The 20210-nt window shown below is 44.8% G+C and overlaps 2 protein-coding genes across 5 annotated transcripts in view; one reads left to right on the top strand and one right to left on the bottom strand.

Moving 5' to 3' along the window:
• The window catches only part of JAK1 (Janus kinase 1), a 57338-nt gene extending 45891 nt beyond the window's left edge, over positions 1-11447 (top strand). For both annotated transcript variants that reach the window (XM_031603838.2, XM_031603829.2), the window contains exons 13-25: positions 667-813; positions 1500-1587; positions 2461-2588; positions 3072-3207; positions 3657-3808; positions 4883-5033; positions 5915-6009; positions 6675-6867; positions 7477-7601; positions 8253-8425; positions 8867-8984; positions 9327-9437; positions 9674-11447. In XM_031603838.2, coding sequence (XP_031459698.1) covers positions 667-813; positions 1500-1587; positions 2461-2588; positions 3072-3207; positions 3657-3808; positions 4883-5033; positions 5915-6009; positions 6675-6867; positions 7477-7601; positions 8253-8425; positions 8867-8984; positions 9327-9437; positions 9674-9775 — 1719 coding nt within the window. In that variant the 3' untranslated portion in view covers positions 9776-11447. The remainder of the gene's footprint in view (positions 1-666; positions 814-1499; positions 1588-2460; positions 2589-3071; positions 3208-3656; positions 3809-4882; positions 5034-5914; positions 6010-6674; positions 6868-7476; positions 7602-8252; positions 8426-8866; positions 8985-9326; positions 9438-9673) is intronic.
• A 267-nt stretch (positions 11448-11714) lies between these two features.
• The window catches only part of RAVER2 (ribonucleoprotein, PTB binding 2), a 30149-nt gene continuing 21653 nt past the window's right edge, over positions 11715-20210 (bottom strand). For all 3 annotated transcript variants that reach the window (XM_090146835.1, XM_090146834.1, XM_031603853.2), the window contains exons 10-12: positions 18401-18512; positions 17891-18036; positions 11715-13707 (exon numbers count right to left, since the gene is read on the bottom strand). In XM_090146835.1, coding sequence (XP_090002961.1) covers positions 13561-13707; positions 17891-18036; positions 18401-18512 — 405 coding nt within the window. In that variant the 3' untranslated portion in view covers positions 11715-13560. The remainder of the gene's footprint in view (positions 13708-17890; positions 18037-18400; positions 18513-20210) is intronic.

Here is a 20210-nt window from a genome sequence, read left to right as displayed (position 1 = left end):
CATTTGCAGTTATTGGGACAGTTCACCTGAATAAGCTTTAAAAAACACAACAGTGGTTTGAATGCTTAAATCACAGTGACTGTTTCTAAAAGCCTTTGTCTCTTAAATCAGTCAGATTTATTTAAGGAAAAAAGCATTACTGACTGAGGAAGACAGGTATGGATTATATTAATTGTTTTTAGTTTGGTATATTAACAGTCAGCACTCAGACTTCCTGCAAAAATATCCCAAGACAGAATCCTCTCTTATTTAGAAGGAAATTACATTCCAAAACAAAGTGTTCTATTGAAATATTACTTCCTTTAACTTTTGGAGACACATAAAAGATTGGCTCACTAGCAGCTTATTGTAAATCAGAGGCCAGTCACTATTTATTCATTTGATGTTTAGTCTAATGATGTTAAATTACACTGAAGCTGCTTGATGTTAGTGAAGATGCAATAGGACTTTAATATCAAAAGAGTTTACAGTGGTAAACATTCTCAGAGACTACTAGAATGAAGAGTAACACGTTGTCATTTGGTTTTTCACTCTGTAATAATTTTAAGCCTGTATGTAGGGCTAATTCTGAGAGGCAGAATAGAGTGCAGATTCAACTATTTGTGTAAATCTACATTTGTTTGTTTCATGTCCTGGTTTGTAAATATGTGCTGTGTTATGTCTTAGGGTGAACACCTTGGAAGAGGGACAAGAACACAGATTTATTCAGGGATTCTCAACTACAAAGATGATGAGAATGAAGGATATCAAAATGAAAAAGAGATTAAAGTGCTCCTCAAAGTTTTGGACCCCAGTCACAGAGACATTTCTTTGGCAAGTGTTTCTTTTTTTTTCTTGAACTGTAAACACTGGGCCTCACCACATTGTAACTGTGGAGTGCCTAAGAAAAACAGGTTGGGGAATGTAATAGGAGAATGGGAAAATGCTGGGGTATCTCTCAGCAATTTAGGCAGTCCAATCTCATGGATCAGCCCTCTGAGCTACCTAGAAAGCTGATTTTGTGTGCAGGCTATAAGCACAAGCAAAACAGAGCCAGACCTTGCTGTGGTCTGAAATGCACAGGCATACCCATGCCTGAGGTCTGAACTGTGTCAGCTGAGGGATAGATTTCAGGGAGGGTACTGCCACCTACCAGAAGTTACCTCTGTGTTTCTCAGTGGACTTGGGAGTCTTTCACCAATTCTCATTGACATGGCCTCAAGCAAGTTATTTGATTTGCATTTTGCTTAATTATCTGGAAAGAGAGGCTAATGCATCACACAGGGATGCTCAGACCTAGTGCCTGCAAAAGGGCAGGGAAGAGCTTATGCAACCCAGGGAACAGTGAGTGCATCCATGGCAGCTCACCACAGCCCTGTTACTATGGTGGGATGGCAAACCCTGTTGTGGAAAATAGTTATCTTTTGCAAATGTGTATGTTATTGCTATTCTGTTCACTGCATGGATGACTGCTGCAGTGATCAGCAGTTTAATGGCTAATCTGCCTCCCTTTCTAACAGGCTTTCTTTGAAGCAGCAAGCATGATGAGGCAGGTTTCTCACAAGCACATCGTCTTCCTCCATGGAGTCTGCGTCCGTGACTTAGAAAGTGAGTTCAGTTAACATCTCTTTGATGGGATTTTTAAGCAGCAGGCTTCAGTAAGGACAAGGCAGCCATTCAGATCACAGCTGGCCTCCAGGGAGATGTGGTTGGCTGCTGCCATCTCTTGCTTGACTTTTCAGAGCAAACAGAAGCGGAATTGGAACAGCCTGGCAGCTGCAAGGTTCTTTCCATTAATCAGATTTCCTTTGCAGTGCTTTCTTTGAATACATGTCTTACAGGATGATACTTAAGGTCAGAAAGCCAAAGGGATGGCAGTAGTGTCAGTACAAACCAGCCTTCCAACAGCAGTCATCTCCCTGGCAAGGCTCTGGAAATGCTTTGCTTCTGGTTTACTGTTATTTTACTACGTAAAGCCTCTCTTTGCAATTTGGACTCTTTGAGCACTGAAATAAACTTCAAAGAAGTGAAATAAAGACATTCTAAGCAGCTTGCATTGGGGTGGAGGTGGAAGAAGGTGGCAACAAGCTAACTCTGTTTACCCAGACACTGGTGATTGCAATACTGACTTTATGGGAGCCTACAGAGGGGAGGGGAATCAACTCTTTGAAAGGGTAGATAACTGCAGGACGAGGGGAAATGGTTTATAGTTGAGGGAGGGGAGATTGAGGTTGGATGTCAGGGGGAAATTCTTTACAGAGAGATTGGTGAGGTGCTGGAACAGCTGCCCAGAGAGGCTGTGGATGCCCCGTCCATCCCTGGAGGTGTTCAAGGCCAGGTTGGATGGGGCCCTGGGCAGCCTGGTCTAGCATTAGGTGGGATGGTTGGTGGCCCTGTGTGTGGCAGGGGGTTGGAGATTCATGATCCTTGAGGTCCCTTCCAACCCTGGCCATTCTGTGATTTATGTACCTGGTTTTGTAGATATCATGGTTGAAGAATTTGTTGAATTTGGGCCTCTGGATTTGTTTATGCATCGGAAAAGTGAACTCCTGACAACTCCCTGGAAATTCAATGTAGCCAAGCAACTTGCAAGTGCGCTAAGCTACCTGGTAAGATACAAGCATTGCCTATAGCTTGCTGCAAGCTAATGTTACCTAGATTTTCATGTGCATTATTACTAATGAAGTTCCTTCATTAGGAGTGGGACTGTGCAGTATGGTATTGGGATTTTTTTTTTAATATTTACTGTGTTGCTTTAAATAAGGAGAGACTCTTAGAGAGGGTAATGAGCACCTTTTTCATCAGCAAGCACAAAGAATACTCTTTGTGCTTATGTTTGCCATTGGTTCCTTGTAGGTACTTGAAAACTGCAGTGTTCTACTTCTGCAGTTTTGCTTGTCATGAATAAGGAATTTTTTCCAAAATTAATCAAATTCACAAATACAAAACCTTGTCCTGCTTTTCTCTAGGATAATTTCTTCCAAGCTGTATTTTTGGGTTTCAGTTTGGAGTGTTCTGTTCCCTGATGCTATAGCAAGGGCACTTTGCAGAGCACTGCTCACTCACTGCACTCTTTTCCTACCCTACTACAGGAGGATAAGGATTTGGTACATGGAAACGTGTGTACTAAAAACATCCTACTGGCAAGAGAGGGAATTGACACCGAATATGGTCCTTTCATAAAGCTGAGCGACCCAGGAATACCAATAACTGTGCTGTCCAGGCAAGGTATGGTACAAGAATTGGATTTCTCTCTTCATTGTGATTGAGGAAGGGAAAGGGAAAAGTACCATTTGTACCAACTAGAACTGGCTCTAGAATAAAAGCAGTCTGTTTTTATGAAGCTGAAAACCACAACGTTGAAGCAAAGGAGTGTCACTGATGGTCGGTGCTTGTCATATTTGTTTTACTTAATTTCATCTCAAGATCCAGCAAGATGGTATAGAAAGAATCTCAGCTTCTGAATGGCCCAAACCACGAGCTTATAAAAGTCATGGAAATGTCTGTATGAGAACAGGGATTTCACAATCAAGATTTCCTGAAACTGGACAAATACTTTGGCTTCAGTTTGTTGTAGTTAAGCAGCAGTTAGACAAGAATAAGTTGGAAAACATTTATTTTTTTTTAAGTACTTTCATACTAATTCCAAACTGCTTTGATTCTATGTTTTATCTAAGAATGTGTGGAGCGAATCCCCTGGATTGCACCCGAATGTGTTGAAGACTCAAAGAATTTAAGCATTGCAGCAGATAAGTGGAGTTTTGGTACGACGCTGTGGGAAATCTGCTATAATGGAGAAACACCACTGAAAGACAAGACGTTGGCAGAGGTAAAACTCCATTGCTTAAACTTGACCTTGACAACTCAGATTTATCTTCTTCAGCCCTTCAGTTTCCATAATTTAAGCTGCTTTTGTCTTGTAGCAAACCCAGGTCAACTGTTCTTGGTAAGAGGCAGATTCCATCTGAATTGCCACAGATTGCAGCAGGAATTCTTATCCTGACTACAAAGATGCTAATTATTACTTCACCTTGTTAGTGATTTTCAAAATGCAGCATAAAAACAATTAAAATTCTGAGGCTGTCACACCTCTTTTCCTAATCCATATGTCCAGTTATAAGCTGTCTGAGGTTCAGCTTAAAAGCCCCTAGGTTTTTCAGTTCTTTTGGACATTGTTCCAAACTAGTCTCCCGTGGGACAACATATTGCTTGCTCTGAAAGCTTAAAAGAAAAAAAAAAAAAATTGTTCTGCTTTGCTCTGGCAGTTTTTGTTCAACACTGCCAGAGCCCTTCAGCATATGTTCCATATGTGCTTTTTCTCTCTCAAAGTTTTGCTGTGTTGGGAAGGTGATGGAGCAAAGCAGCTGCTGCTTGTCTGAAGGAAATGACTGAGTACTTGAGTCACTCCCTGAGTTGTTTTAACAGGAGGTAACTGAAGGGAACTTGCTGCCCCAGCTGCAGGTTGCTTCATGCATATGGCAGGCAACCGGGGTGGTTTTGGTGAGGTTAGAAAATGTACAAAGCCACCCTCATCCCATCTATGCCCCAACGCTCTTAACTTCTCATTGTCTGCCTGTCTTATGGTGGTTTTCCTTGGTAAGCATTTCCATGTGGCCATCTGTCCCAGTGTGTAGGTAAATGGTGAGCCTGGCACCTGGCAGAAAAATAACTTCTGAAAGAGAAAATGTTCAGCAGCTGCTAGAAACTGTGTGTTGTAAGTGGTTGCTCCAAACTGCACCAGGCTCATCATTAATAATAAGTTCTCTACTGGCAGGTGACGACTTAGAGTTAATGCTGAAATTTACTTGATGAAATTAAGAAAAAGTAGTCTTCTAATGTAGAACATAGGTTGATTAAATAACAAGCTAAAATTCATGCTGGAATTTTCATTTGTGCTTTACAGAAGGAAAGGTTCTACGAAGGCCATTTCATGTTGATAACACCATCCTGCAAGGAACTAGCTGACCTGATGAAACAGTGCATGAACTACGACCCCCACCAGAGACCCTTCTTCAGAGCTATCATGAGAGACATCAACAAACTGGAGGAGCAAAGTAAGGCTTGATTTTGCTGACTGGCTGGAGAGTTGGATAGGGAAGTGTGGGTTATTTGGCTAAAACTGGACATCTTACAGGAGCATTCTTGCATGGTGACAGTGTCAAAAGAGTATCTCGAATTGGAAGGGACCTACAGGGACCATTGAGCCCAAGCCCTGCCTCCACACAGCACCACCCAACTTCAAATGCTCTGTGTGAGAGTGGAATCCAAATGCTCTCTGAACTCCAGCAGCTCAGGGCTGTGCCCACTGCTCTTAGAAACATTTACTGTAACATGTAGTGTTAAGTACAAAATAGTCTCATTTCCACAGTGATCTTGCAGATTCTCTGTCAGGTACTTGCTGCTCCTCTGTGGAATAAGATTCTTGCCCTTAATGTCTGTGAACAAAGAAGCTAGAAGGAACATGTGTTGCCTGTGTTGTAAGAAACAAGGCTATCTGACAGCTCAAGTCAGCTTCAAGCCAGTTTTTGAGCTCCATGAAATTTCCACGGGATTCTTGACTGAATCGGGGCATTAACAGCATTCCTGGTTCATTTGATGTTGTAGTTACAAAGAGAAGCTAACAGAAAATCAGCACATAATAAGGGTAAACCACACCTTCTGTATCTAGCAATACGTAGCCACAGAAGCTGAATAACTACTGCAGGGGGGGAAGTGTGCTGAGATGAGACTGAATCAGTCTGGGGAAGTGGTAGACTGGCACACAGCAATGGAAGGAATTCCCTATTAAGAAATGGGCGAGGTTTACATAAAAGAAGTTGAGACAGGAGGGACGGAGGCACTAATAGCAGCAGATGAACAAGGATGCCCTAAGTGTCCATCAAGACCAAGGTGTCCTTTCAGGAATCTGTCTAATTTGGTGCTTTTCCACTCTCAGACCCTGATATTGTCTCGGAGAAGAAGCCTGTTACAGAGGTCGATCCCACACTCTTTGAAAAACGATTCTTGAAGAGAATCCGTGATTTGGGAGAGGTAAGAGTAACATCAGATTTAGGGCCCTACGTTGGAAGTGAGAACTGAGACTTTTCTGCCTTTAAGTCCTGTCAGGACTGAGCATGAAGAGCAGCTGTGATAATTTTTGAACGTTTAACACAATAAAGGGGGGTGGAGGTATCATGAGGAGGAGGAGGTGTATTATGCACTCAGGGATGACAAAGGTGCCAGGGAATTCTTGGTTAATCCTGCTGAAACAAAAGGTGTATATAGAATCATAGAATGGCTTGGAAGGGACCACATGCAGGGCCACCAACCTCCATATCTAATAGCAGCCAAGCTGCCCAGGTCCCCATCCAACCTGGCCTTGAACACCTCCAGGGATGGACGGGGCATCCACAGCCTCTCTGGGCAGCTGTTCCAGCACCTCACCACTCTCTGAAAAGCACACTGTGTGTGTTCTGTATGGAAGCTCAGGAAGGCTTCTGTGGATATCTAGTAAACAGTGATCTGGTTTGTAAACTGTTAGCAAAATTTCTGGTCTCTTGGCATTTTTATAGAGGGGTTTGTGTGTGTGCATAGATCTGTGTGTGCTTTTTGCATCACAGCAGGAAGATGCGAGTTGTAAATGCCTCAAGTGGAGCATCAGGGACACTCTGGTTAGGGAGTGTTAAGTAAGTTATGCTCTTTTCTTTGCCAATTAGGGCCACTTTGGGAAGGTCGAACTCTGCAGATACGATCCAGAAGGTGACAATACCGGAGAACAAGTGGCAGTTAAATCTCTGAAGCCAGAGAGTGGAGGGAATCACATTGCCGATCTCAAGAAGGAAATAGAAATCTTGAGGAATCTGTATCATGAGAACATTGTCAAGTATAAGGGAATTTGCACAGAAGATGGTAAGTCTTCATGAAGAATACTAAAAATATGCTCTAAAATGTTCCTTTAAAAATTAAGCATTTTAAAAAGCCTAACAGTCTTAGTTCTATTATGTGGGTTTAGGTGTCTTTCTTCATGGAATAAGCAGCAACTTCTGCCTGAAGCCCTCCTGCCCATTTTCACACCTAGCTAATTTTGATGTGACTGAAGTTGTTGGAGTTCACCAAGTCTATGGAAAGGATTTTAATCACCTGGGCTGGGTGGTGGTCTGTGTGTGCCTGGAGTGAGCTGACAGTATGAGCCAGCTCACAGTCTGAAAACCCTAGAGGTCATTGATAGAAGCAGATGTTAGGAGTCACAGAATAGAGCTCCACTGCCTTATACTTAGCATTTAAAAACTAAAGAAAATTTAACAATTTAAAGACCTTTCTGTTCAGTAGCTGTGCTGTCTGGAACAAGTTCTCTACTGGATTGATACAGTGACTGATAATGGGAGTTTGCTTGGCTGTGGTCATACAGTATTGTTACAGAACAAATGCTACCACTGCTGTGGGCTTTGTACAAAAGGTTCTGATGTTAATGATGTGAGAAGGGTCATGTTTGTAAATTAACCATGCACTCATTTTTAGGAGGAAATGGGATTAAACTCATCATGGAATTTCTTCCTTCTGGGAGCCTAAAGGAATATCTGCCACGAAACAAGAACAAAATCAATCTCAAACAACTTCTCAGATATGCAGTTCAGATCTGCAAGGTGAGCCTGGCACCAGAGCCTTCTTGTCACTTTCCTGTTTGATTAGTTTAGCACTCAACAGAGGAAGGGAGGAGGAGAAAGGAGGCTTGCTTTATGGTCAAAACCATTGCTTTGTCCTCAAAAAGCAGCCTCTCAGGTGCTGCAGATGTTATAAAAGGAGCAATTATTAGGTTCCCTCGCATAAACAATGACCATGAGAAGAAAGAATTACAGAATTGGAAGCGTTACAGAGGGAGGACAGCATGAGATACAAGCACACACTGCAGTAAGACCATATAAAGCTGTGTGCCTTTGTGATTGTGGTGGACAAGGCAGCTAGAAGCAGCACAGGCACAGACATCAGTCAGTCCTAGCAGCATGCAGAGGAACAGTTGCCATGGAGAGAAGGCTCTGAGAGACTGGTTGCTCAGCTGAAAGTTAAAAGGCACAGAGTAGGAACAACAACCTGCTTCAGCAGATGGGGAACCCAAAGGCAGAGTCTAGAGGAAGGATGTGGATCAGAAAAGGGAAGCGCCAGCAGAACTTGCCATGGAAAATCTGGATGGAGTACTACTGCAGGAAAAAGAGAATGCTTGGAAGGGAGGCTGGGAGAAAAACAGTGATGGTAAGTATTAGAGAAACTAACTTATAAAAGGCTTTCTTCTCTTGCAGGGGATGGACTACTTGGGCTCCCGTCAGTACGTGCACCGTGACTTAGCAGCAAGAAATGTCCTTGTTGAAAGTGAGAACAGAGTGAAAATTGGGGATTTTGGTCTCACCAAAGCCATCGAGACTGATAAGGAATATTACACTGTCAAAGACGACCTCGACAGCCCTGTATTTTGGTAATGTTATAACCCATTTTCATTAACCAGACTGTGTGACAGAATAACTCACCTCAGAGGCTTAGAAGCCTCTTTTAGGTGTCCTGAAGATTTCTCCCATTTAGCTGAGAGGCCTCAATACTGGTACAGTATCCTAGCAAGAAAGAGGCAGGTGGCTGACTAGTCTGCTTTTGCATTCGTGTCCTCCTGCACTCAATAATCCACTTCCCCATGATTTTGCTTTTGGTCTCCCTTAGTCTCGGGGTGTTTTGCTGTGTAAGATGCTCCTTGTTTACTATTGCTGTGCCATCCCAAGCCTTGTGGGCACTTCTATGTGCAAGGAGGACGAATGCAGCGCGTGCCTCTTCAGCTCACTTAGGTTCGATTCACACTGGTTGTGCACCAATGGGTAAATCCGTGCAGCTCTGAGTGCAGTTTAACACTGTCCTGTTGTGGCCACAGGTATGCTCCAGAATGCTTGATTCAGAGTAAGTTTTACATCGCCTCAGACGTGTGGTCGTTCGGGGTGACGCTGTACGAACTGCTCACCTACTGCGATTCGGAGTCCAGCCCAATGACAGTAAGTGGTCGTGGAGGAAAGTGCTGTTAAAGATGCTTGCATCGGATTTTGTTTGTGTGGAAACAAGAAATGCAAAGAACTAATCTTCTCAAAAACAACCCTCATGGTTGCGTTTCACTAAAGACGCTGGACAGAGACAGGCTGTGGTGACTACACACATCCTAGGGAGGAAACTAAACATAAAGATGTTCCTCTCCCTTTGTAACGTGCGTATATGGTGCACATGATGACAAACACCTACTGTTCACGATCACACTGAGATTGCAGTGGCATCTCGGTGTCAAACTGCAGCAATGTGGCTCAGTGCTGGGGCAGCACCACTGACTCCTGCTCTTTCCACAGGAGTTCCTGAAGATGATTGGCCCCACGCAGGGCCAGATGACGGTAGCACGGCTCGTGCGTGTCCTACAAGAAGAGAAGCGTTTGCCACGTCCACCCAACTGCCCAGAGGAGGTAACAGCTCCACTTCTATCACACCTTTTGCAGTGAATAAGCAGCAAAAGCACCAGACACACACAAGTGAAGACACTCTCTGTGGGAAGTCCTCCATGGCTGCAGGCAGAAAGGCATTTCCACCTTTTTTAAGCAGTATCTATAAACATTTTTCAGCACTGAGTTTCCCTCTGTACTTAGCAGTGGAACAAGCTGTTTCATTCAACCCTTAGAAATTTCTCTTTTTCCTCTTCCAGATCGACCAGCTGATGAGGAAGTGCTGGATATTCAAGCACGATAAGCGGACAACCTTTCACAACCTGATTCAAGGGTTTGAAACGATTATGAGCAAGATGTAATTCAGTTTTTATACTGTCAGTGCTTTAACGGTGTGTCAAAATATAAATGCCCAAGGCCTTTCACTTTTTATCTACTGTAATTTGTATTCTGACTGTGCTAGCGTGTTCAAAGGATCGTTTTTCCAACAGTTTTCCTTTTTCTTTTTTTTTTAAATTTAGTCAACAGTTGGATCAAATTAATTATGAGGTATGGCAAAAACAATAGCTTCAACTCCTCTTGCACCAGTTACTGCAAGACAGTTTTCTCTTTGTTATGGTCTCGCTCCACTCTGAACTATCCTGATGAATGTGAGCTGAAAGCAGTGTCAAAAATTGCTACAGTTCTCAGCCTGTCTCAGTGCAATCTGTAGCATTTAAAAAATGTTTGCTGTTCACGCTTATTCTGTGAACCAGTGGATGTAACAGTAGTCATCCTCATTTCTTACGGAGTTCTGAGGAAGTTTGGAGAAAATTCTGGCTGATGAATCCCCTCCCTGTGCACGTACTTACATTTCAGAAACAGAAATACAATTTGGCATTAAAAAAAAAAAAAATTAGAGGAAAAAAGAAAATAATAAGAAGCCAGCTGCAGCTCCAAGCTCTAAAAGATACTTTTGAAGTGTTATTTGATTATCATATTTCAAAAACTAAAAAAAAAAAAAAAAAAAAAGGCATGAATGAGCATGTATATTTATGCATTTCTTTGAGAAGCCCCGTTTCTGGATAAATGTATTTGTTTTTTCCAGCCAGCCCTCCTTACCCATCTCTCCCTCCCCCCAAAGCTCTCGCCCCGTGATGTAGCTATTAAGTGTGCAAACACATTGATCTCCAGCTTGTACTGCTACTAAGTGAGCTACAGTGCCATGAGATGTGCATGGGAAAGTAATTATCTCAGAGGGAGAGAGAAGACAATTAAACCATGTGCAGATTTAGGGGGACTACTCCCCCAGCAAAGAATAACTTGGTAGAGTTTTGAACACCAGGAAAGCTTACCTAGGAGAAGGAAAGAACACTTTGACCCTAAAAATGTCATCTTGTTGTATCAGCAGTGCCAGCAGAGGAGTGTACACGATACTTGTTTTTTGTCAGTGACTTCCTTGGCCAGCATGCTCGTGCATTTTAGCAGTTTGTTCCTGTGAAGCTGCTCCCTTGGTGTAAGGTGACTGCTTTAAATAATAGCATTGGCCGTCGTCTAATTTGACTTTAGAGTCTCCAGCCCCGTGCTTGTGAAGTATTCCGCTGATCAGCAGGAGAGCACAGCCCTGTGAGGCTCCCTGGGACCACGCACGTTGTATTGTCAGGACCAGAGCTGGCACTGAAATGCCACTGAGCCGCACGAGGGCACTGCGGCCCCGTTCTGTAAGGCTGGGCTCTTCGAGGAGCACTGGTTTAACTGGAAACCTTTGGCTGACCCATATCCTACCCTTTGGGCGACATTGTTTTTCCACCAAAGCTGGATTCTGAAAGTGGAAATAGTTCTGGCAATAATAGAAAGACATCTTTAAATATCTATATCTATATATATATTAAAAAAAAAAAGTTGTAATTAAGAGCGGCAACCAGGTCAGATTTATTTTTTACAGTATTACTTGTTGTTTTTTCCTGTACGTATGTCATGTATGAACTCGATTTAAATCTGTAAGCACTTTGTTACTCTTTATACAAACAAATCTAATAAAGATTTTTTTTTCTCCATGTGAATATGTTTTTGCATTCTACATTAAATAAGAAGGCTTTATAATGTGACCTGCATAGGAAGGGCGAGCAGAACAGAGGATCCTTGAGCCCCTCCACTCCAACCCCAACCCCTCACTGCTCTGCCCACTCACCCTGTCCCCAAGTGCAGCCTCTGCCTGTCTCCCACTCGCCCATGCTGCCTTCAGAACAACCTTCCCCTACATTAAATGGTCACTTACTTAAAGGTAGGGCCGAGGTGGTTCTCCTCCACAGAACTCCACTGTAAACGTGTACCAAACACTTTATTTTCACTGAAAAGGGTAACAAATTAAGAAAGTTGCGTATACAAACAGTTTGAACAAAATATTACAAGTGAACTTATCAATACATACAGAATCCCACCCCCCAAAACACTGTGTCTCCCATTAATGGTGCTGCTATTTGGCTGTCTTACGCATTTGCTACCTGTATGCAGTGCATGCTGTCTATTCATACAACACCAGTGAGGGAGGAGAGATTTTGATGTTTAAAAAAAAAAGAAAACCAGGAAAAATCTCTCTTCTAGTCACACGCTAAAGCTTGAAATACAGTTTAAATTGTTCATAAAAAATAAACACAAATCAGTATTAAAAATATGTCTTCAGTACTGTCTACCAAACTAGAGATTCAAGCCTGCTTTAACAGTCTTAATGGTAGAACTGAGTGAATCGGGTCCAAATCAATCTGCAATGGGATTCCAAGGGTCCCCTGCCCACCACCTCTAGCCATCACAAACATGGATTTCAAATAATGCTTGCTAACTCTTCAGCCAAGAGGAGTAACAGCAGAAAAGAAAGGCTAGCCGAAGGTGCTTCATTCATGAGCCAAAAATACCGAGTCCTTTTTAAATACAAAAAGACAATGGGATTCACCTGGCTGTAAAGCAGTGCAGGGCTGAGCACCTACCGCCATGCTGCCTGAACATGAATGGCTTCTCCTTTGGATAAGAACTTCACACGACAGGCAAGCTGGAAGAAGCAAAGAGAACTGGAGCCAGGATGCTCCGCTCGAGCAGGGCTTGGATTGCAGCAAATGTCTAAAGATGGCTGGAAAAAATAAATAAATAGAGAGGAGAGCAGGCAGGCAGAACCGAAGAAGGCAGCCGAGGAGAGCTGTAGGGGCACTTCTGCTCTACACGCGGCTCATCCGCATTCAGGCACAGCCAAAGAGGTGGTGGTGTATATTCCCCCTCTCTGTCACCTCCACCCATCACCTACCACGTTCCTGCTGGAAGGAGGACGGTTGCAGAATGCCACCAAGTGCACTTCCAGAGCTTTCAGGAGCCCGCTGCTTTTTGCTCTTCTGAGCTGGTGCTTTGCTGTGTAACACAGCTCCATTCACAAACTGAACTACTCCAAGGAAAAGCTGTGGATTCTTTGCCCGACGCAGATAAAGGTTACTTCATTGGCCAAATGGCAGCTGTCCAAATAAAATCTCATACTGCAAGGCAGCACGCTGCGTAGGATCGCGCTTTTCACAAACATTTATTGAAAACATCACAGCGACTCTAGGAATACATTTGGTATATCTCCACTCCAGGATTAAGAGGAAATCTTAAAAATATAAAGGTTGTAAATGCAGAAATCTTAATCCTGGGATAAGCAAGATTGGAAAAAAACAACAAAAAAAAAACAAAACAAAAAAACAACCCACGTTCTTGAGTTAAAAAAATAAGAAAGAGAATTACTATTAAGACTTTGTCTTTAACTTCCTCAGCCTGAGGACTAGAGAAAGAATCCGTGTTCCCCCCTCAGTGTTTTTATTGCTTTCAGCTGTACGCTGCCAGGAACCACTGAGTGAGTTGGTTACCTCTCTGGGTCGGCTGCAGCCCGCTGTTCGGTCTGGTGGCAGATGAAGGACACCCATCCACCCTTCCAGAAGGCAAATCAGACTACTGAGAAATGGCTAACGGCGTATCGGCGCCTACAGCTTACTTGGCAAACCTGCCCGTTACGTAGGATTGCTCCTCTTGGGATATTCAGAACCCACGGAGAAAGAAAAGTTCTTTGTCTGAAGTTAAGGCAGCAATAAATAGCAGAGGTACGCAAGGCTTGCCTTCGCCTATCGAGGCAGGGCTGACTCGTCGGGTCTCAGTAAACGCGTTTTTTTTTCAGCGAGGATTCTGCGTAACGCACTGCGGAGCCCTGAGCGTGCTGGCCAAGGTACTCCACTGGGCCAGGTTCTGGGGAGGCAATGAGGTACGAGGAGCCTCGCTTCTCGCTTCTTGCCGGAGCCACCTGAGGGCAAGAAGAAAACAAGCGACACATGATCCAGAGCAACAGCATCAATAAATAAAGCTCCGGTCTGGGAACGAAGGAGGACCAGGAGCCAGCAACCAGCTCCAAACGCCCGCTCCTCCTGCTTTAGGCTGGCTATACACAGCTCATGAGTCAGTGTTGTGCCCTTTCCCTAAAAACCCATCATAAATGCACAGGTGCCCGGCTGCACATGCGTGTCTGGGAGGGCAAAGGGCTGGCAGGGCTGGAGCCCAGGCTGCGGGATGAGTGCTGAGAGGTAGTAGCTTCCTGGCCATGCTCTGGCCATCTGCACCCTTTAAAGCACAGCGCCAGTGGGACACCTGGAGCTCTCCTGCTTTTCTTGAAGAGCTGAAGAGGTTAAGGTGTCCCAGCACTGCAAGCAGGGTGCTTAAGGACTTGTTGTCCAGCCGTGCCAAAGCGTGTTTGTGTTGCTGGCCACTTACAGGCAGGAATTTACATGTGGTATTCAAGTGAAGGAAGAGTAATACTGCTTTTAATCACCACTTGGACCAAGGTGCTTCACACCGATGTCCCAGAGCAGGGTTCTGGGGGTAGGTCAGGGCCCAGTGCCCCACAATAAGGGCACCAGGTTACATCAGGCTCACATTCAGCTCTTTGGGATGCCTCACAGCAGGGCATCACAACAACCACAGCACTTACAGCTACAGGAGCTACACAGAGAGCTCACCACCCTCACCTCTAAGTCTTTGTACACCTCTCCGCCTCCAGTGTGACACTGGTTTCACTACCAAGGGCTGCACCATTTGCCTTACTCTGACAGACTGATGTGTGCCCTGCAACCATCACCTCAACCCAACGTGAGCACAGCAGGCAGTCTGGGTAACACCTGGCTCCTGGATCAGGCCAAGCAGGGTTTTGCTTCATGCTAGAATGGGTGTTTTAGAAACCCTAACACATCTCACAACCCAGGAAACTAATTATCAAAAGCACAGCTCTGCTGACCGAGCATCTCTGAGCTCAATGTTCCCTAGCAAGCCTCTGGAGCTCCCCTTCCTAGTTCACGTTCACAGCTCAAGTTACTCCTTGCAGAAGTCCAATGCCACTTTAGAGAGCACCTGTCATTATCACAAACAAGAATTTGCTTTCAGAAGGATTCTGCTTTTCCCCCACACTTCCTGCAGCACTGAGGACATCACTGTGTGCTCTGCAGCTCCCAGGAACACGACTTCTAGAGCACTGGGCACACAAGCTCAAAGAAGCAGGAGAAAGTGAGTGCACACGCAAAAGCACACCATCATAACAGCACCGAGCCTCTCTGGGAGCAGCCTGCATGCCCTCCCCACTGAGATTTATGTTTTAGTTCTAGGAATGAGAGGAGCACCTCACTGTAAGTTATACTTCTGCTCTGCCTGTGCCAAGGGCTGCTCTCGCTCTGCCTTGTACGGCAGCCAGCACTGGGGCTGCACAACAAGCTGCTCAGCATCACCTCAGTGCAGGCCTTCCTCTCCGGCTGGAAACAAATGGGAAGGCAGCAGCTTGCTCTCACCCCAGGCTTTCTCTGTGATGCTGTTTCAATTTCTCCAGTTTCCATCACATCAGAGCTGTTGGGAACCAGAAAGCACAACCTGCATAATGCAGTTTTACACATTTCAAGCCCTGTCCCTCTCTATCCTGAGATATATCCCAGGCAGCCCAACCAGGCCTTGCTGGCCACCCACAAGCCACAGATTACCACAGCTGCTCTGTATCTCCTCCAAGTACAACAATCTCACACCTCCCCACACCTACGTCCATCAGTGCCACATCCCCACGGCTCCAAACACCCCCAGGGATGGTGACCCTCACCCTTGCGCAGCTGTGCAGCACTGAGTGCTCTCTGGGGAAGGAATCTGCCCTGGCAGAACATGGGGCCATCACTTCTCACCCTACTGCTGTTCCCTGGCAGCACTTGGGCCTCCAGAGCCTCTCAGTTCCTGTGCAGCCACTCGGTGGCAGCATAAGACAAACAGGGAGAGCTTCCAGCGGTGCAGGCTGGCTGTTTCCTGTAGCAGCATTTCATGCCCCACCAGCACAGGGTCCTGAAGCATTGCACAGCCGACGAGAGGAACAGCCAACACAGACACCAAGAGAAGAAAAGTAATTCTCACCTCAGAGGCTTCATTTTCAAATTCATCGACTCTTGCCTGGGTAGAGTTACATGCCTGAGCATAATGCTGATACCACTGCTGAGCAGCCTCCTATAAAGGAGGAGAAAACCTCTTCCCATTAGCTGCCTACTAAGATCACTTCAAATGAAAACAATTTCTATGGCCTCGTGGGACGTGAGGATAAATCAGAGGCAAAGCTCTCCAAGAAGCATCAAAACATTTTTAACACCAATGATAAAGCTCAAGTCAAACATTTAAAGCTAAGTTAAGTGCTTTGGAGATACACAAGGCTCTGCTGCCTAGGCAGGGGGTGTAAATGCAACATTACTGCTCTAATAGGGAAGGGATAGGCAGTATGCAGAGAGGCAAACGATGACAAGTGGCATCTCTGGACCTAAGTCACATCACTGGAGTCCTTTGTATGTCTAATACCAATGATAATTACACTAATATTGCAGTACTGCTAATTTTTTGACAGGAATTTGAGGATTTATAGATAGAAACTACCTGCACGAAGTACCAAAATAAAGCCAACGACTGGATTCAAATAAAACCATTCAAGATGACGTCAGTGCTCACATGATACAAGACTGCCTATGAACATCCCTCCTGCTCCTCTAACCCCCACTGTCACCAGGTCAGTGTAAATGGGAGCCAGGCCCAGCCCCTGCAAACTCCCTGCTGCAACAAACTCTGAGAAGTGACCCCATCCTCACCAACCTCCTTGGCTCAGGGGACTCCCTCCTACCACAGAACAGACTTGAGCCCACTTGCTTGCTAGCCCCAAAATATTTGGGGTGAGAGACTGCCTTGCCACCAGCCTAGGAGCAGAGCTTGTTTCTGCCTGCCTAACAAGGGGTCAGGAAACTCAGAGGAAGAGGTGCTGAGACAGGACAGGAGGGGTGTGAAACACAGCCAGGATGGGGGTCTCACAGCACACCCAGGACTTCTATACAGAGCATCTATATTTGTTCAGTATACAACTGTATTTCTACACTGACTAGTAACAGCCAATGAAAACACAGAAATGTTGTTTCACAGTGTATCAACGTCTGCAAAATCCTACTGGAGGGTCTTGAGGATGCTCAGACCCATATCCATAAGTACTCCAAGGGAGGGTACAATGAGGATTGGAGCCAGGTTTTCACCAGCGGTGCCCAGTGCAAGCCCAGAGGCACCTGGCAAAATCTGGAACCCTAGAGCAACCCCTGCTCACCAGGCACTGTTCTTCTTCTGATCCCAGCACTGTTGAGCTGGGCAGTGCTGGGATCAGAAGGGTGCTGGGGTCTCCTCCTTGGCCATCTCCACACCTGGATGCGGCGCTGGGCAGACAAACCCAGAGCTGCCCCTACCTCAACCATGCTATGATTCTGCACTGTCCTCAGAATTAGGACAAAATGATCTCCAGAGCAGAGGCAGCCCTCCAGCACAACGGCTCTGATCACCAAATGGTAAAAAATGGTGAAGAAACCCCCAAGCTGTGAATCCAGAAGGCAAAGGCTACAGACATTCCCGAAGCTATGCAACAACTTCTGTCACCCAGAACATACTCTTCTCTGGGACACAGAACATGCTCATCTCTGGAATCTAACCAAAGTTCAAGAAAACTTTAAAACTGTCTTGGGAAGGGAAAAACTTCTGCAGAGAGACAAAAGTCAAGCCAGGAGTTGTATGAGAACAACTGTTCAGTTGACTGTACTGAACTCAGGTTCTCAACCCACAGTTAAAACCCTGCAGCAGAATGCACTGAAGCTTTTTCTGATTGCACCACTGAAAGGGAGGAACTGTCAGCAATGAGGATTTATAGCATTCACCCTGAAGAAAAGGGTGGGCTTTGGCTGCAGGGGAGCCTAAGACAGCTTGAGTAGGGTTCATGGCGTTGGGCAATGCTGTTCAACTGCGTGCAGGGCTGTCAGACCAGGCACACCAAGGAGTGCACTGAGAGCACCGAGCAGCTCAGGCAGGGATTTCTGAGCAGCCTGCCATAAATCCTGCTGCCGCAGCTCCAGGTGACAAACCACTCATCAGAAGAAAAGTACTGCAACACAACATACCTGTGTGTACTCCCCGTGCTGTTGAGCGTAATTAAAGTAATTTTCCATTGCATGTTGTGATGCGGTTCCCTGAGACACAGCAGCATCCACGATGTTGTTGGACAGTCCGCTCTGCTGTGGTGGACTCGAGGCTTTGCTGGCAATTGCTGTTTGTAACACAATGAACAGGCACAGCTCATGTAAACTGCACAAACAGGATTGCACTCTTGTTCAGCAATGCTCTGGGATTACAACAGGAATCTCCTCTACTTCCTATCAGACTGTGCTTAAAAACTAATCAGTGCTATGAATAATTGATAGGATTTCTAGAAGGTTATCTACATCAGCTCACCTAGCAACTCTGAAAATGTACCCTCCTCACATAGATAGGGCAGATTACATTGTAATTTTAAGACAGAATTCAAGGTTTTATTATGTTGTGGCCACTGGAATCACTTGCTGAACACAATAGTCATTTGCCACATTCTGGTCGAGGAAACTTTCCAATACAACTGAGGAATGTCTGCTTACCTGGAAGACAGATACCAGGCAACACGCTTGCCAAATTCAAGTAGGGGTTGGTACTAAGGCGGATTTCTTTTGGCGGTTCTCCTAGCAGAGAAGTCTGTTTCTTCGAAGGAGGCTGTGAAATAATGGAATAGATCAGTACACGTTGTAGTCACACACCTGTCAGAAACAGGATAAGCATCCCAGCATGATTTTGAACAAAGCTTAGCTTGTTCTGGACAAGCTTTTAAAATAAATACCGGGGGCACTGCCTACATGCTTTTCTTGACAAATGATTGTGTAGGAATGCTTCCCTTCAGACTCTAAGTTACTAAAGGACATTAAACAGCCACCAGCACCTTTTGCATTTAAGTAAATGAACACTAATCACTCCAGATTAGGGAGGCAGCACTCTGTTCGTGGCCAAAACAAAGTCAGCTCTGGTCACCCGGAGTCAAAAGCAAGTGAAGGACAAACGAACCCTGGACTGGAGAGATGATACCGTCCCTCAATCTGCCATTATAACACATCTTACCCATCACCTATTTATAAACCCTTACTTTCAAAAAGGGAAATGTTAATGAGTGGAAATGAAGCATCAGAACTGAGTCACTTCTCCGTGCCGCCAGCACTGCTTTCTTCCCTCTGAAGTGCCACGAAGGGCATCCACCAGCACCGCATCCCCCTGCCAGGGAAGGGCTCTCTGAAGAGAGATCATCTGCAGCTACAGACAAACAGTGCGACATGGGAGAAAAGCAAAGCTCGTTCCGAGGGAAAAACCATTGCCAGCAGCTGCTGTTTTCAATAACTGAGTGGCTGGGTGGGACAAAACATGACATTAATTGTACAGCGTTCAGAAAAACAGAACTAAGGATGAGACAAGCAGTGATGGCAAGCTGCATAGCCTGCCTGGAATAACATGGCTCCGAGATGTTTACACAGCATCATAACCTACACTTAGCCTACTCGTTTTCTCAAAGCTCGTTAAAGAAGAAAAAAAAATCCATCACTTCTCAGCAAACTGGTATTAAATCACCCACTGCTCAAAAACCAAACACAAAAGAGGAGCTCGGGGTGGGATGGTGGCTCGGTACCGAGGATGAGGACTTGGGTGACTTGCCATGGAAGAGATGCTTGCTTATTGGGCCACCTGTCTACTGATGCAGAAAATAAACTATTACATCTACAGGGATTTTCCTGACAAACACTATATTTACTCATTGAAACAAATGGAATATAGAACCATAGACTCACAGAATGATTTGGATTGGAAGGGACCTTTAAGATCATCTAGTTCCAAACCCCCTGCTATAGGCAGGGATATCTAGACTTCTCATCATTTAATCACATTCCCCTTTTACTAAAGGAAGCACTGAACTAACATACTGATTATATGTTCTGCATATTTTACCTCTGTGTATGCACCCATAGGTAAAACTTCACTTTGTTACAGCAAAATGGGATTTTAAAAGTGTGTTTTCTGAGGCAGGATCAAAGCTGTCTAACTGACACCAATACTGCCTACAATCTGATCACGTCAAGCGCTTCAAAAACACCAAAGGAAAACCGAGATGGGATGCAAATTAAGCAAGAAAACATCAAAATACATATGTATATTATTAAAACAATATGTAACTGCATAGACCAGATTGTGTTAATGACAGGATATGCTGAAAAAACGTCAGTAGACCATTTTAGCTCAGGTTAAATCCTATGTCAGCCCCCCCTGCCTTCACGGGAATGAATATTAAAACTAATTTTAGATTAAGGAGATGTCAGCTGTGACTAAGGGGATACTGAGCTCACGTGGAAAATTAACATACACACACATTCA

The sequence above is a fragment of the Phasianus colchicus genome, chromosome 9 (genome assembly GCF_987193195.1).
Source record: "Phasianus colchicus chromosome 9, bPhaCol1.hap1.1, whole genome shotgun sequence".
Taxonomy (NCBI): Eukaryota; Metazoa; Chordata; class Aves; order Galliformes; family Phasianidae; genus Phasianus; species Phasianus colchicus.
This window is presented reverse-complemented; position numbering and strand designations above follow the sequence as displayed.